This window comes from Lactuca saligna, chromosome 1 (genome assembly GCF_052625555.1).
Source record: "Lactuca saligna cultivar CGN05327 chromosome 1, ASM5262555v1, whole genome shotgun sequence".
Taxonomy (NCBI): Eukaryota; Viridiplantae; Streptophyta; class Magnoliopsida; order Asterales; family Asteraceae; genus Lactuca; species Lactuca saligna.
In genome coordinates, this window is record NC_136417.1 from 113,830,809 (window position 1) to 113,845,810 (window position 15,002).

The 15,002-nt window shown below is 37.3% G+C and overlaps 1 protein-coding gene and 1 long non-coding RNA gene across 2 annotated transcripts; one reads left to right on the forward strand and one right to left on the reverse strand.

The window, feature by feature from the left end:
- Positions 1-1,992: 1,992 nt before the first annotated feature.
- On the reverse strand, positions 1,993-6,673 carry LOC145000629 (aspartic proteinase 36-like). The gene is made up of 12 exons (XM_078959891.1): positions 6,377-6,673; positions 6,200-6,288; positions 4,541-4,868; positions 4,314-4,443; positions 3,959-4,212; positions 3,629-3,847; positions 3,350-3,515; positions 3,124-3,197; positions 2,766-2,862; positions 2,512-2,578; positions 2,369-2,440; positions 1,993-2,276 (listed from the first exon to the last, which is right to left on the reverse strand). The coding sequence occupies exons 3-12, from the start codon at positions 4,795-4,797 to the stop codon at positions 2,086-2,088; spliced, it is 1,527 nt and encodes a 508-aa protein (XP_078816017.1). The 5' UTR covers positions 4,798-4,868; positions 6,200-6,288; positions 6,377-6,673; the 3' UTR covers positions 1,993-2,085.
- Positions 6,674-6,900: 227 nt separating this feature from the next.
- On the forward strand, positions 6,901-13,934 carry LOC145000636 (uncharacterized). The gene is made up of 5 exons (XR_013661323.1): positions 6,901-7,081; positions 12,224-12,321; positions 12,629-12,701; positions 13,474-13,541; positions 13,835-13,934. It is a non-coding gene; the product is annotated as an uncharacterized LOC145000636 (long non-coding RNA).
- The last annotated feature ends 1,068 nt before the right edge of the window (positions 13,935-15,002 follow it).

Sequence of the window (15,002 nt, forward strand, 5' to 3'; positions counted from 1 at the left end):
TGTTTCACTATTTATTCTTACAATTGTGCAAATTGCTTTAATATACTTTATTTGGGTTTGATTTGTTTTCCTAATCAATGCAATGGTAAGGATTACCAAAAAAAAAAAATAGAAAATGCTATATGTTTACATGTTTACAGGTGCCTACACCCTGTGAACATTGATGACTGATATTATGTTGAATATGATAAATACTTTATTTGAGGTTGCTAATATTGATTATGACTGTCGAAAAATTGTAATAATCTGATTGTTCCTTTTTCTTTAGTGATTACTGATATTATGTTGAATATGATAAATAGTTGGGGAGTGATGTACATGTGCCCAAGATGATCATACTCAAAGACTAAGAGACTAAGGGTTGCAATATTGTATGTATTTTTGATATTTTTGGTTTGTGTAAAACCTCATTTTCATTCACAGTTTACTTAAATATGCTCTGTTTTCTTTTGGTAGGTGTTGATAAGCTAGATGGACATTTATCAACAAGAAGCATACAAGTCTTCAGGTGCGCATCTAGTTTGAGCGGCTTGTATATATTGGGGTGATTCAAGTGCGCAACATGAACAAATCCATGATTGTGGGAAGTGGGGTGTGGCAATGAGATTGGTGTCAAAATCCGTCAATATGTGAACATCTTGTTAAGGTTGGATCCTAGTGTTACTGGATGTAAATATGTAAAAATCCTTTGGAAATTAATTAAAGGATTTCGTTATTTGGATATATTAAGTGCAAAAATTGAAATGTAACAATTGTAAAGAGTAACTGACTTGGTATTGGGTTTGTAGATTTAACAGAAAAAAATATAAAACAATCGTTGAAAAGACCCGATTGCATAAATAAAAACTGGGCTATCTGATCAAACAAGATTTACCTCTTACTTGCATGATAAAACCCGGTTGTATGCATGCGAACCGGGTTATATGGCCATATAGAACATATTGTCTTTCTAGAAGAAAAAAAAAAAGAAAGAACCAGTTTTATGTAAAGGAACCGGGTTGTATTAGCTTAATAAGTCCCAGTTTTAAAAAGCGGGCTCTATTCGATTTTACTTATAAGATGCACCCCATAAAAGAAGAGCCGGGTCCTTTATAGTATTTAACCGGGTCCTTTTAGCATTTTTTTACTAGTGTAGGTATGTTAGGGAAGTTGCCTTCATAAACAAAATATATTCCTTCATAGATAATTCCCTCACTCATGTCTTCACGAATTCCTACCGAGGGTGTTGTTATCAAAATTTGTATAAGACTTTATAGACAAGGCTTGGTCGTAGTGTCATAATGGAATGTTTGATTAAGTAGATATGTGAATCCTATATAATATTTGATTTTGATGTAAATTTGGGTGGACATTATTGTGCTATCGAGATTCTAGCAGAGGTAATACACGAGTCCGGCTTAACAAAATTTATTCCGTAAAACCCATTAATTTGAATATAATAAATAATGGTATTCATGATGAAATCAAATTAACAACCATACAACGCATGTATGCTCAGCGCAGGACCATGGAGGTAAACAAACATATATACCTATATAATTGTTACCAAAAAAAAATAACTACTTTTTTTAGCGTTAAATGAAAACAATGAAAATATCATTATGCAAGAACCATATTGGTTGCACTAAACACTTATGAAAAAATGATGCTTCATAAGAGAATGAACAAATATTTAACATGGGAGGAAACACACATTTGCAACAATATTTTTGGCGTGCAAGATTCTACAAGGAGTATTGTTATAGATATCAATCACATTAGTTGTACATGTTGGAAATAGTGAAAAAGTGATACCTTGAGGGCATGCCATTGCAGCATCGTGATGTGTAATAGTTACATAAAGTGTCAAGTTTACGTATATTTTACAGTATATCAAGTTGCATGCGAAACATGAAAAGCGCATCCTCTACCACATCTAAATAAGTGATAATACCAACAAAGTGGATGATCATTTACACCCTACAATTTAGGAATCAAGTAATGGTTGGACTTTTCATTCACATGAACATGTATTTGCTTTTATGAATTCAAGTACAATGTTATTTCATATCCACTAGCTTCTAAAATAAAAACATACATATTAAATTAAAGGGACATTCTAGTAGCTTGAAAACCAATAAACATCATAGTCAGGTATATTATGGAGGAAATAACAATGACCGGAATTTGTTGTCGACTTCTAATCCCCAATGATCTGCCACCACTAATCTGACTGGGGGTTACAGCTTCACCGCTACTGCTACTTGAGTTGGAGGAGACTTGTACAATTGAAAAACCTAACAACATATTGAACAACAACATAATTTAATATTTTTTTTTTCATGTCTATTAAATAGAACTTATTCATTTCTTTAATATATAAACTCACAATCATAACGTGCCCATCCGATCCGTTGAGCATCCAAATCATAAACAATAAACTTGTCCTTAAGAACAAGGTCTGATCAATAACCAATAACAGAGTGAAAAAATGAAAATAAAAATAATGCAATGTCAATTTATAATTTATACCTCCTAAAATAGTGATTCCTTTCTGGTGACTCCTCTGAAAGCCCATGCACCACACCTCAGCCCCACTCTATTGTAATCAAGATTCAAGTAAATATAATTCAATTAGGCTGCATTTTTTACACAAGCTATCTAGGACTATTTTTGCCACAATGATATATTCCCAACCCCCATCACATCAAACACAATACAACTAGTTTTGCTTTATCTTGTCCAACTTATCAAATACGGGTTTAACATAATGTCATATAACATACCTTGGAGCTTTGGTGAGAAAGGTAGTCTTGAGGTCTTAAATGCATTGAAGCACCCCCGACAAAGTTCAAACTTACGATGGGAAATATATTAGATACACTGAAATAATGATAAAAGGTAATTAATAAAAAAAATAAAAGCATTTATCAAATCAAATGATACAACAAAGGATTAACACTCATTTAGTCTCAAAAACTAGATTAGAAATTTAAGGGTATACGTATGACATTTTGTAGCATTTGAAGTCTAAAACCGTTGTAGAGAACTAAACATGAACCAATGGACATTTAACTAGTAAGGACAAAAAAGGAAGGAATATAAGTCTCAATTTAACTACAAAATATTTTTTAGGTTGTAAACCTTGAAGTAATTGAATAGCAAGTATTTCCGTTTGATGTATGTGGTTGTACGGAGAGTGAAACCGACTTTGTGATCTGCATCAACAGAAGTAATACCGACATTTAGATTACAAAAAATATGTTTGACCATTAGTCAAGCATCTTAAATGCCTTCAATGATGTCACATTAACAAACAAAAATGTAATTTTATAAAGTTTTGTTGATAGAATTATAATATCGTACTTACTGCATCTACAAAAGTGGTGTAAGCCTCTTCCGTGAGGTATGCCAAAGTTGTTCCTGAATCAACAATTGTTCCTGCTTTATCATCATTTATTGCAAATACCGATGGATCAATTGACAACATTTTATCATTGACCGAAATACTTTGCAAACTTATACTATAATACCCCCTGCAAACGTACATAGAATGAAATTAGAGATAGTTTTTCTTTTGACTTAATGGACTCAATGGTAAAAGATATATAAAGGATTCCTTTTAACTTAATGCAGAAAGAAAACTTACTGTGATTTAACAAGTGGAGTAAATACTATATATGGCACCATTGGTTGACCAATAACCAAAAGCCCACCTCCATCAGCAAGACAATGTGCGAAGGAATTAGGAGTAATCCCTTGCGAAGAAAGTTGGGATATGATAGACCTACCTTGCTGACCTAATCCCAAAATCCCATCAAGTGCGCTATCAGGTGTGGTTAAGACCCCCGATTCAATTGTGCCACAACTGTTGCATAATTCAAAATATCAACGGTCTTATTTAAAGAGTGAAATGGTTCGGTCACTCTGGAAAAGCAGGAAACAAAAGCGAATTCTATAAAAAAAAATGATAGCTTACCCAAATACAATTGAAGCTGAAGTATTTGATAATTCTGTTTCGGTACCACTAACAATAATCTTAAAATGCATCAAGTCAGATACATAATGACCAGATGTTGCACTATCATCTCCATATTGAATTGTGTAAGTGCAATGATTATTCAAACATGAGCTAGAATCATAAGTTTGACTCGCTTGAGGACATCTTTGGTCTGAACATGAGATAGGAGAAGATGTTGATGAGCTTGAAGGGTCATAGAATGTAATAGGAATCTGTTCAAAGAAAGAAAAAATCATGTACGTTGTACAAATACTAGTTAATTCACAAAAGTCACACCTTATAAAAAAGGAATTATAAGAAACAATGAGCTTACGTTAAATCCACTTGATGTTGGGCAATCATTGCACGATCTGCAACTAACCCATGACACGTCACTTCCGGTGTCAATTTGTAAATAATAGTCCTTTGAAGGAGTTCCCAGTTTTACTTTTGTGTAATACAACCTACAAGAAGAAGTTCAAGTTCACCCAATGATGATCATAAGTCTATAATTCCAGAAATTTTAAAATGAAAAACCAAAGTTAAAGGAAGTTCGTGTACCCAGCAACACGAAGATCATAACTTCCTTCAGCAACAAACCCAATAACCCCTTTTGGAGAGGTATCCTTCAGTAACATCCTACCGTGTCTCAAATTGTCTCTATATATAAGTTCACTCAATTTAATTCTATGCTTCACCGAAAAAGCTCTTTCCAGAGTGAGAATCGCCGGAAACCCAGAAACCGCCTGCAGCAACACAACGACGCCTAGTAATGTTGAAATAACCGCATTTCTGGCAGTAATATAAATCGTCGACATTTCTTATCTCTCTTCTTTCTATTCTTCCTTTGTATCAAAGTATCTGACAAATAACTTCGTAGGGGTATTCCCTGTAATTTTTAAAATAAGTTACCGAAGTGATCCCTCATCAGTGGTTTAACTTACAGGTTTAGAACAACATGCATGCATGGCAATTTTGTTGGTGGTTATAAGGAAATAAACACATAGACTAAAGCAACTCACATAATAACAACTCAACTACTTTAAACAAAAACTATTGCTACATTATTTACTTCACTTTTTTCCATACATCACTCTTACATTTACTAAAAGCATAACACATATTTATATTAAGTATTTGAATTTACTAAAAATGTTACACGTATATATAAATTATAGAAATACTTAGGACCTAAGATAACTTAACGACCAAGCATGTAACGAATGCTAGTTATTTAGTCATGACATATTGCTCCAAAACTTGCCAATGTGACCTTTTAATCATCACTTTTAAAGCATTCTATGGTTTCTTTATGGTATCAGGGGTGGTCTAAACATGATTGGGACCGGGTGTACAAATAAAAGACCCCGTAAATTTGAGTTTAATTTAGAGCAAAACCATAAAACGCATTATAGTTTGCCCAAAATCCGTTTTAAGGATCGTATTTTATTTTGTTCTAAAAATAATGCTACTGTTTAAAAAAAAAAAAAAAAAAAAAAAAAAAAAAAACTATACTAATAACAAGATAATGTGACAAGCACTAAAGCCACATTTTGCAGGCATATTTTATCTTTTTTAAATGAAAATAAATTGTGACGATTGAATCGGATTTCGGTCAAATTATAATATGGTTATACGTGATTTGTTTCTTTAATTTAAAACAAAAGAAAAGTAAACATTGATGTATGAGGGCTAGTTACCAAGAGGATAAGAAATTAGTTTTTATTATTATAGAGAAAATGAATGGGTGATGATATTGCCACGGTACTTTTTGATGACTCCATTGAAAGTCTATTAAGATTGACAATTATGCCCCTGTTAACTTAAGACAGCGAAATATTAATCTTTTTTTTCAAAAAACCCAAACACTGAAAACTCCAAACCACACTCAACAAACATACAATTCTTTTTTATTTTGAGTTGTGATTGCAACTTGAACACCATCAAAAGAACGATGGGTGTTAAACTGTTAATATCATATAAAGTTACCTAAAAAAAACTAATTTTCTTTCTTTTCTGTTCGTGTGATACAAACCCAACAACTGGATCTGTTTTTTTATTCCATTCATGTACACAAACATAGCAGGGAGTGAGAAGGGTTACATAAATCGAGGTGATATGTAAAATAGACACAACCAAGAAACACAACAAGCATCAACAAGATTGGGTTTCCATGCAGATATAGTGTAGAAACACATGAGAAGGACATGAGGAAGTAACCTGATCATCTGAAACAAGGCGTTTTGATCTAACATCTCTCCAATTCAACAAAAATCTAGCCACCCCCACTTCATAGATGCAAAAAACAGCTTCAAATTCATGAAAAAACAAAAAAAAGGTTAAAACAACAAGTCACAATTACGGGAAAAGACGAGAAAATTGGTGAGAGATACTTACAGAATATCCGCGTGTTGAATATCAGCTTCCCATGAACACCAAATTCTCAACACTGGTTTTGATGGAACAGATCTTTCTGTGCGTTTCTTAAAAAAAAATCAATTTAGAGAACAATGCCGATATTTCTTATACACAGAAGAACAGTGTCGTCACCTTTTTCTTTAAAAAAATCAATTTAGAGATGTTAGATCAAATTCTTATTCACCTGTGTTTTCTGCTTCTGTGTTGGTGTGCCTTTTTTAAACAAAATAAAGTCGCTCTCTTTTAATTGAATAGGCGCATAATCGTAAATCTCTATTTATTTCAGTGGAAATATAAAAAAATACCTGGCAATATCAGCTTCCTTTTTCTATAAATATTTTTCTATAAATATCAAGACACGTGATAAAAAAGGAATCAAACCACTAAATGTTTTGGAGTAAAAGCAAGCGGGAAGTGATTCGTCCACGACTTTTTTTTATCCCCCCACAGATTTTTATAGTAAAAGGACAGTTATGCCTTTATTTAAATTTGAAGAAATTAAAGAGAGAGAAATATCCTATGTATTCCTTCTTCCTTCTTCCTTCTTTGTTGCTCCAAGCCTGCAGATCTCCAATTATTTTCCTGTGCAAATGTCTAATGTTCACAGTTGATAAATTCTTCAGAGCTAATGATTCCCTATGTATGTGTTTGATTAGAAACAAATTCCTCTCGCTCAACTTTAAGGTATCAAATTATAATCTTTCTTAAAATAGATGAGTTCCTATCATATTTGAAGTGTATAAAGACATTAGTTAATCCATGTGCTCTAAAAGTTTCCCGATGATTTATTTTAGTGTTTATAATTCTTATTACTTTTTCCAATAAGTCGTATCTTTATTTAACAATTGGTCTTAGGACGTGGCTAATAGTGTTATGTTTAAGCATTTGTTGTATAAGGTTATCGGGTGTCATAATTTTCTTTTTACGGATGGCCGCCACGTCAGTTGAAAGGAATATTTTTGCAATTTTTGCTATTTCTAAAAAGTGTGAGGGTGTGGTCGATTAAAGTGCCGCGGGTAAAACCTGATAGGTTTTAGCCATAAGAACTTTCCTATGTGCGCATGCAAAACTCTAATGCTTAGATCTAGGCTTTCTAATTAAACATGTTTTGAATCCAAGACTTCTAATGACTAATTATGTGTAATAACAATACTAAATCAGATCTAGAATCATACCTTTAAATCTCTTGTTTGATCTTGTTGTCTTGGAGCTCTAGGGTCACAATTGTCACTCCTCTAATGACTTACAAACACCAAATAGAAAGGAGGATGATTTGGGAGAAAGGAGAGGGGATTCGGCCAGGGGTTCTCTACTTTAGATGAAGTGCCGATTTCCCTTTGCCATAGGGTCTATTTATACTTGTAGACTCCTTAAGGGTTACAGCTTAACCCCCTAGTTGGATAATCTTCTCTTAAAGCAATCCAAATCCATTCCTTAGATAGCCTTGGACGATTTTAAGCTATCCCTAGCTTCTAGAATTCGTCCAACCCCTATCCAATATGGATTTACAGTCTAAAGTTTAACTATCAAACAATTGACAGTTTATACCCTCTTATTTAATTAATCTCTTTAAGTCACCAAATTAGTACTAATTAATTTATGACTTATATTAATCAAATAACAATATCATTATTCTTTATATTATTCTCATAATATATTAATAATATTTATTCTCTCTTAATAAATCATCATATGAAGTTGCTATGGTGAAGGCAACCCAAAAGGACCATGCACAACCGGGTCAAATACTTGTCTAATATAGTTGCAGCCTTAGACACTATTCCAATAGTCTCCCACTTGGATAAGTCTAGTAACTATATGCACAAGTACAATTCGATTTGCAATCGTAGCTCTCAAAGACGCTGTCAAACTCAGATCTAATCAATCTTGTCCTTTAGATAAGGGATCGTACAGTCCTTTGTTAGATATCATGCTGACAATTCTATGGAATGATTAGTCAAGCATTTTAGGTTTCTCGATCTCTGATTTATTCGACATAGAACTTAATCGAACACATCAATTCATGTCTGACCGGGCCCGGCACATAAGTCAAATCAAATCATCGAGCGGCCGAGATATCGCTTTTACCTTCTTAGGATAAAAGTTAAAGATAAACTTCGACTCATATGCATTTACTTATTCATTAACCAACTCTACACAACAATGTGTTTTATAACATCAAGTTACTGATGCGTTTTCACATTATCAATGTACAATCAATTAACAAATAACAAACCATATATCTAGGTTTTAAGACTATATGATATTATCGTCTTGCGATCACCCTTTTATATCATATTCCATAAGGTGATTCCAGCAAGCGCAGGTTTGTTCCAATGCTCAAAACTAGTTCCTAAGCACTCATGAACGTCGCAACAATCTTTTGCTATGTCTAACACCATTTAGACAATCTACACACCAATTCATGACAATCTTCATTCATATCTACTTCCAACATATGAATGATTGTGGACAATTTGAATAATTCGATTATTCTTAATAAATTCAATTATTCTGGAAGTCAAAACATGCAAAGTGAAACAATAGTTAAACAATTAACATAAGATAGTAACATTACTCATAAATAAAACTCCTTTATTTAATCATCAAATGTTAATTACATTTATCTATTACACGTTTCTAATACTATCTATCTAATCTATGCTAATATCATCCTTCAGCCCAATACTCCTAGCATGCTGCAAGTGCTTAACCCTACTCAGTCCCTTCGTAAGCGGATCTGCTGGGTTATCTTCAGATGATATCCTCTTCACTACGAGTTGTCCTTCTTCTACACGATGTCTAATAAAATGATATTATCTGTCGATATGTCGTGATCTACCATGATCCCTCGGTTCCTTGGTCAAGGTAACTGCTCCTTCATTATCACAGAAAATCTCCATGGGCTCCTTTTATGGCAGGTACAACTCCAAGATCACTGATGAAGTTCTTCAGCCATATTGCCTCCTTCGACGCTTCGCTCGCTGCAATGTACTCTAATTCGCACGTTGAATCAGCTACGGTTTCCTGCTTGGAACTCTTCCATGTCACTGCTCCTCCATTCAGGGTAAAAACCCAGCCCAACTGCGAACGGTAGTTGTCCCTGTCGGTATGAAAGCTGGCGTCACTATACCCTCTCACCTTCAAGTCATCACTCCCTCCGAGGACTAAGAACCATTCCTTCGTCCTCCGAAGGTACTTAAGGATATTCTTCACCGCAATCCAATGGGCTCTGCCAGGATTCCCTTGATATCTGCTAACCATGCTCAAAGCGAAGGCTACATCAGGGCGAGTACAAGTCATAGCGTACATGATTGAGCCAACTGCGGAAGCGTATGGTACTCGGCTCATTTCTGCTATTTCAGCTTCGGTACTCGGACTTTGAGTCTTACTCAACTTGGCATTACTTTGTATCGGTAATTCTCCCTTCTTTGAGTTTTCCATACTAAAATGTTTTAGTACCTTCTCTAAGTAAGTTTTCTGACTAAGTCCAATTAATCTCTTACTTCTTTCTCTTACTATCCTTATTCCCAAAATATAAGAAGCCTCTTTGAGGTCCTTCATAGCGAAGCACTTCCCGAGCCAGGACTTAACTTCCTGCAGAGTCAGAATGTCGTTTCCTATGAGTAATATGTCATCGACATATAGAACGAGGAAGCTAACTATACTCCCACTGGCTTTGACATATACACATGATTCATCTTCGCTTCGTACAAATCCAAACTCTTTGAATTTCTCATCGAAGCAAAGATTCCATCTGCGAGACGCTTACTTAAGTACATAAATGGACTTCTCAAGCTTACACACTCTATTCGGATGCTTCGAATCCACAAACCCCTCTGGCTGTGCCATGTAAACATCCTCAGCTAACTTTCCGTTAAGGAAAGCGGTCTTGACATCCATTTGCCAAATCTCATAATCATGAAATGCGGCAATCGCTAGCATCGCTCTAATAGATTTTATCTTCACAACTGGTGAGAAGGTCTCATCATAGTCAACTCCGGGAGTTTGAGTAAAGCCCTTCGCAACTAATTGCGCTTTATATGTGTGTATGTTTCCATCCACGTCGGTCTTCTTCTTGAAAATCCACTTGCACCCAACAATCTTACGTCCGGGCACATTATCAACCAAATTCCAAACTTGGTTATCATACATGGATTGGATCTCGCTATCCATTGCCTCTTTCCATTCCGCAGACTCCGGGCCTGCCATGGCTTCCTTATAGCTGTTAGGTTCATCAAGGTTTATTAGTGTACCGTCACTAATATACGTGTCCCCTTCGGTAGTAATATGAAAACCATAAAACTGGGGTTGAACTCTAACTCTATCGGAACGTCTAAGAGGTAAGGACTCGTCAATTCGTTCAACCGAAGTTTCCTCCTCGGGTTGAGCGCCAGCGGTAGAGGTTCCTTCATCTATCGACTCTTGAATCTCTTCAAGCTCGATTTTCCTCCCACTGTCTCCTTGGCCTATGAGTTCTCGCTCTCGGAAAACTCCTCTCCTCGCAACAAAGACAACATTGTCCTTCGGTCTATAGAAGAGATATCCAAAGGATTTCTGCGGGTAGCCGATGAAAATACATCGCTCACTTCGAGGTTCGAGCTTTTCGTGAGTATCTCGTCTTACGAAAGCCTCACAACCTCAAACCTTGATATGTGCCAATGAGGGAGCTTTCCATGTCCACATTTCGTGAGGTGTTTTGGCAACCTTCTTAGTAGGGACTCGGTTAAGGATATGGGCGGCAGTCTCTAAGGCATACCCCCAAAAAGAGATTGATAGTGAAGTACGACTCATCATAGAGTGAACCATATCCAATAAGGTTCGATTATGCCTTTCGGCCACACCATTCAATTGTAGTGTCCTAGGTGGCATCAATTGTGAAACTATTCCACACTCTTAGAGATAATCGTGGAATTCAAGACTTAGGTACTCTCCTCCTCGATCGGATCGAAGCATCTTGATTTTCCTGCACAATTGATTCTCCACTTCATTCTTGAACTCTTTGAACTTTTCAAAGGTTTCTGACTTTTGATTGATTAAATAGATATACCCATATCTACTATAATCATCGGTAAAAGTCACGTAGAAGCGGTTCCCATCCTTCGTGGTTGATCTAAACGGTCCACATACATCGGTATGTATTAGGTCCAATAGACCCTCATCCCTCTCGCACGTACTCGTGAAGGGTGATTTAGTCATCTTTCCAAGCAAACAAGACTCGCACGTGTCATCTTCCCTAAGGTCGAATGACTCCAACACTCCATCCTTTTGGAGTTGGGCTATGCGTTTCTTGTTGACATGTCCAAGACGACAATGCCACAAGGATGCTCTATCCATACTATTGGAAGAATCTATGTTCAAAACATCATTTCCTAAGTTATCAACAATCATAACAGTTTCATAAATTCCATTACGTGGTGTAGCTTCAAAATAAAACACACCATTTAGACAAGCCAAAATAGAACCATTCTCATTATTAAAAGAAAATCTAAAACCTTGTCTAAATAAACCATGAAATGAAATGATGTTTCTAGCCATTTCTGGTGAATAGCAACAATTGTTCAAATCTAAACATAAATTATTTCTAAGCACTAAAGAATACACTCCAATCTTGGTCACAGGCGACGATCTTCTGTTCCCCATGATTAGATTGATCCTTCCTTGCTCCACATCCCTACTTCTTCTTAGTCCCTGCACATTAGAACAAATGTGATAACCACAACCGGTGTCAAGAACCCAAGAAATAGCATGGTTAGAATCGTTAGTTTTAATTGTGTATATACCTGCAAAAGACGGCTTGATCTTTCCTTCCTTGATGGCTTGCAGGTACTCTGGGCAACTTCTCTTCCAATGTCCTATCTTATAGCAGTGGTGACACTCTGCCTCCTTAGGGTTAGGGCAGGTGTAACATCCCGGATTTCCAGGTATCTTCTATGCTTATATTTTTGGAGTTTTATGAGGGGACTCGGCGAGTTGGAGCTCAAACTCGCCGAGTAGGATCGCGATTCAGGACGCGGGTTCGCGCCTGGACTCGGCGAGTCCAAGGAATGGACTCGGCGAGTCCTCGCTGTTTAATGAAACCCTAATTTCCCGGTCCTAAGCCCTATTTAAAGGACCTTATTGCCCTTCATTGCGGTTACCTTGATCTTGAGAGCACCAAAGCAGCTGAGGGTTCTTGTGAGTGAGATAAGAGGCCATTGTTCACCAAATTTGTGTGTTTTTGCAAGAAAGGAAGAGGAAAGTCAAGCTAGAAGAGTTGGGGAGCTTGGATTTACTTTCATTTCATCAGAGGAGGCTTCTTGAGGTATCATTCAGAGCTTATTCTCGTGTTTTTGTTGATATGGTTAAATCTAGGGTTTCTTCATGCCTTAATTGCTTTGTATTTGAAGTGTGAGAGGTCCCATGGGGATATGGTGCTTAGATCTGGACCTTAGTAGGTCCAGAGAGTCCCTAATGTCATGCTTTATGTCCTTCATTTTGGGTTGGAGACTAGGGTTGCCATCTTAGAGGTCATTTCTCCAAAAAGAGCCTTATAGGTGTTGCATGGTAACCAAAACTTGGACTTTACGTGATGAATGAGCTTAGGAGGGCCAGATCTATGAGTGGATGGAGCGGATCTGACCTCAGAAGCTAGATTGAGTTGATGCATGGCATGGACTCGCCGAGTCTGAAGAACAGACTCGGCGAGTAGCATGAAGATTGTCCTTAACCACTCAGCGAGTGGTCCTGCCGAGTTATGGGTTGACTCAGTAAGTCAGGGAGAGTTAGAGAGGGTTGACAGGTGGACTGAGTCGAGCTGGAACTCGCCAAGTTGTTCTTGAGACTCGGCGAGTTGAGTCGTGGTGGCCCCACGATTCATGCCAGGTGGAACTCGTCGAGTCAGGGGAGTACTGGACATGTCAAAAGGGAATCCTAGAGAGTGGGTGAAAACGCTTAGACTTGCCGAGTCGCTTTAGTGCACTCGCTGAGTCCGGTCAAAGTTGACCGTTGACCGTTGGCCATTGACTAGTGTTGACTTGATAAGGGTAGTCAACCTTAGTGGTAAAAGTGTTAATTAGAGATATATGATGCTATAGGAGGATTATAGCTCTGAGGATCGGGCACGAGTGATTTCCAGGATTCGCGAGTTATTGAGATATACGAGGTGAGTCTTCTCACTATACTTTACCTTGAGTAGGTAATCAGAGTTATGTGATAGAGTATGTGTATGTTATATGTATGATATGTGTTGTACTGCATGATGTCTATGTGATTTATGTTGTGCATGTTTATAAAGTTGGAACCGGAAGGTTCCCAGAGTTAGAACCTGAGGGTTCACAGAGTTTGGGTGCACGGACCCACAGAGTTATAGCCTCGAGTGGCTAATATGTGTTATATGTGGTATTTTGGGGAACTCACTAAGCTTTGTGCTTACAGTGTTAGTCTTGTTTGTTTCAGGTACTAGTGATGACCGTGGGAAGGCGCCGGTTTGATCTGTAAACATGCATGGGATTTTTATGATATGTGATCTTGGGATTTTGTATAATGTGAATTGGAGATTTAAACTTGATGTTTTATGAAAATTAAATGAAAATGTTTTTATACTTTGCGAAAAATTATTTTGAAATTCACGTTGTTACAAGTTGGTATCAGAGCCTTGGTTTGAGGGATTCGAGTACACCTTTGGGCGTATTTGAACTCAAACTGAGGATTTGAGAAGTATTTTCAAAAAGAGTAAAAGATTTTTGAAAACAAAATGCAGAGCAGAGTTGTGTGTACAATCAGTCAGCGCCCGAACGGTGATTTCCCAAAATGCCCTTATATTATGTGATATTGATACTCATATGATGTATTCGCATGCTAGAGTAGGCTAGGTATTCCTATTAGGACTAGAGTGGCCTGATTTGTGATGCCTTAGCCTAGGAAGAGGTGAGCTGGTATGAGATGCTTGGGAGTGAGTAGGTAGTAGCGAGGGGCTTATGAGAGATCTATTAGAGAGTGGTCTATGCATGACAGAGTACTTGGAATTTGGGATCCGAAGAGGAGGACTTGCGGTGTATTCTGATACGGTGCGGATAGTAGTATTGGGCCCGTACTACTGAAAGCACCAGAGCGGTGTACAGCCTAAGTAAGAATCTTTGGAATACCAAGGATCAAGGAGGAATGAGTTGTCGAGTGTGAGTACGCTCGAATGGGTTCTGATTTTTCGTATGTTGTATTTCAGAGGTAGATCATGGTGAGGACACGTTTGATGCCTAAGAGCAGTGATACCAGTGATGAGGAGATCTGCTGGATCTTCCATGAGGAGGTGGTTGCGGCCATCAAGGCAGAGATACCAGAGATGTTCGGGTCTATTAAGACCACGTTGATTGAGACCTTTGATGAGAGTTATGCCGCTCTTTCTGAGGCTGCTGTTGCAGCGGCCACCGCGGCTATTGCTGCCGCGAGGCCGCAAGGTGGTGATGCGTTGCTGTTCCGGGAGTTCAGCAACACAAAACCACCAGAGTTTGATGGGACCTAGGATCCGGTGGCAGCTATGAGCTGGATTTATGATATAGAGGGGTGTTTCTTCACTTGCTCATCTCCTGAGCATTTGAAGGTTCGGTTCGCGCTGAACCAGCTTCGC

Excerpts from the sequence above, each read along its gene's own strand:
- LOC145000629 (XM_078959891.1), bottom strand. The coding sequence starts at position 4,797 with ATGTCGACGATTTATATTACTGCCAGAAATGCGGTTATTTCAACATTA. Across the intron at positions 3,198-3,349 it reads ACACCACTTTTGTAGATGCA|ATCACAAAGTCGGTTTCACT; the intron begins GTAAGTACGATA and ends CTGTTGATGCAG. Across the intron at positions 2,441-2,511 it reads AGGAATCACTATTTTAGGAG|ACCTTGTTCTTAAGGACAAG; the intron begins GTATAAATTATA and ends GTTATTGATCAG.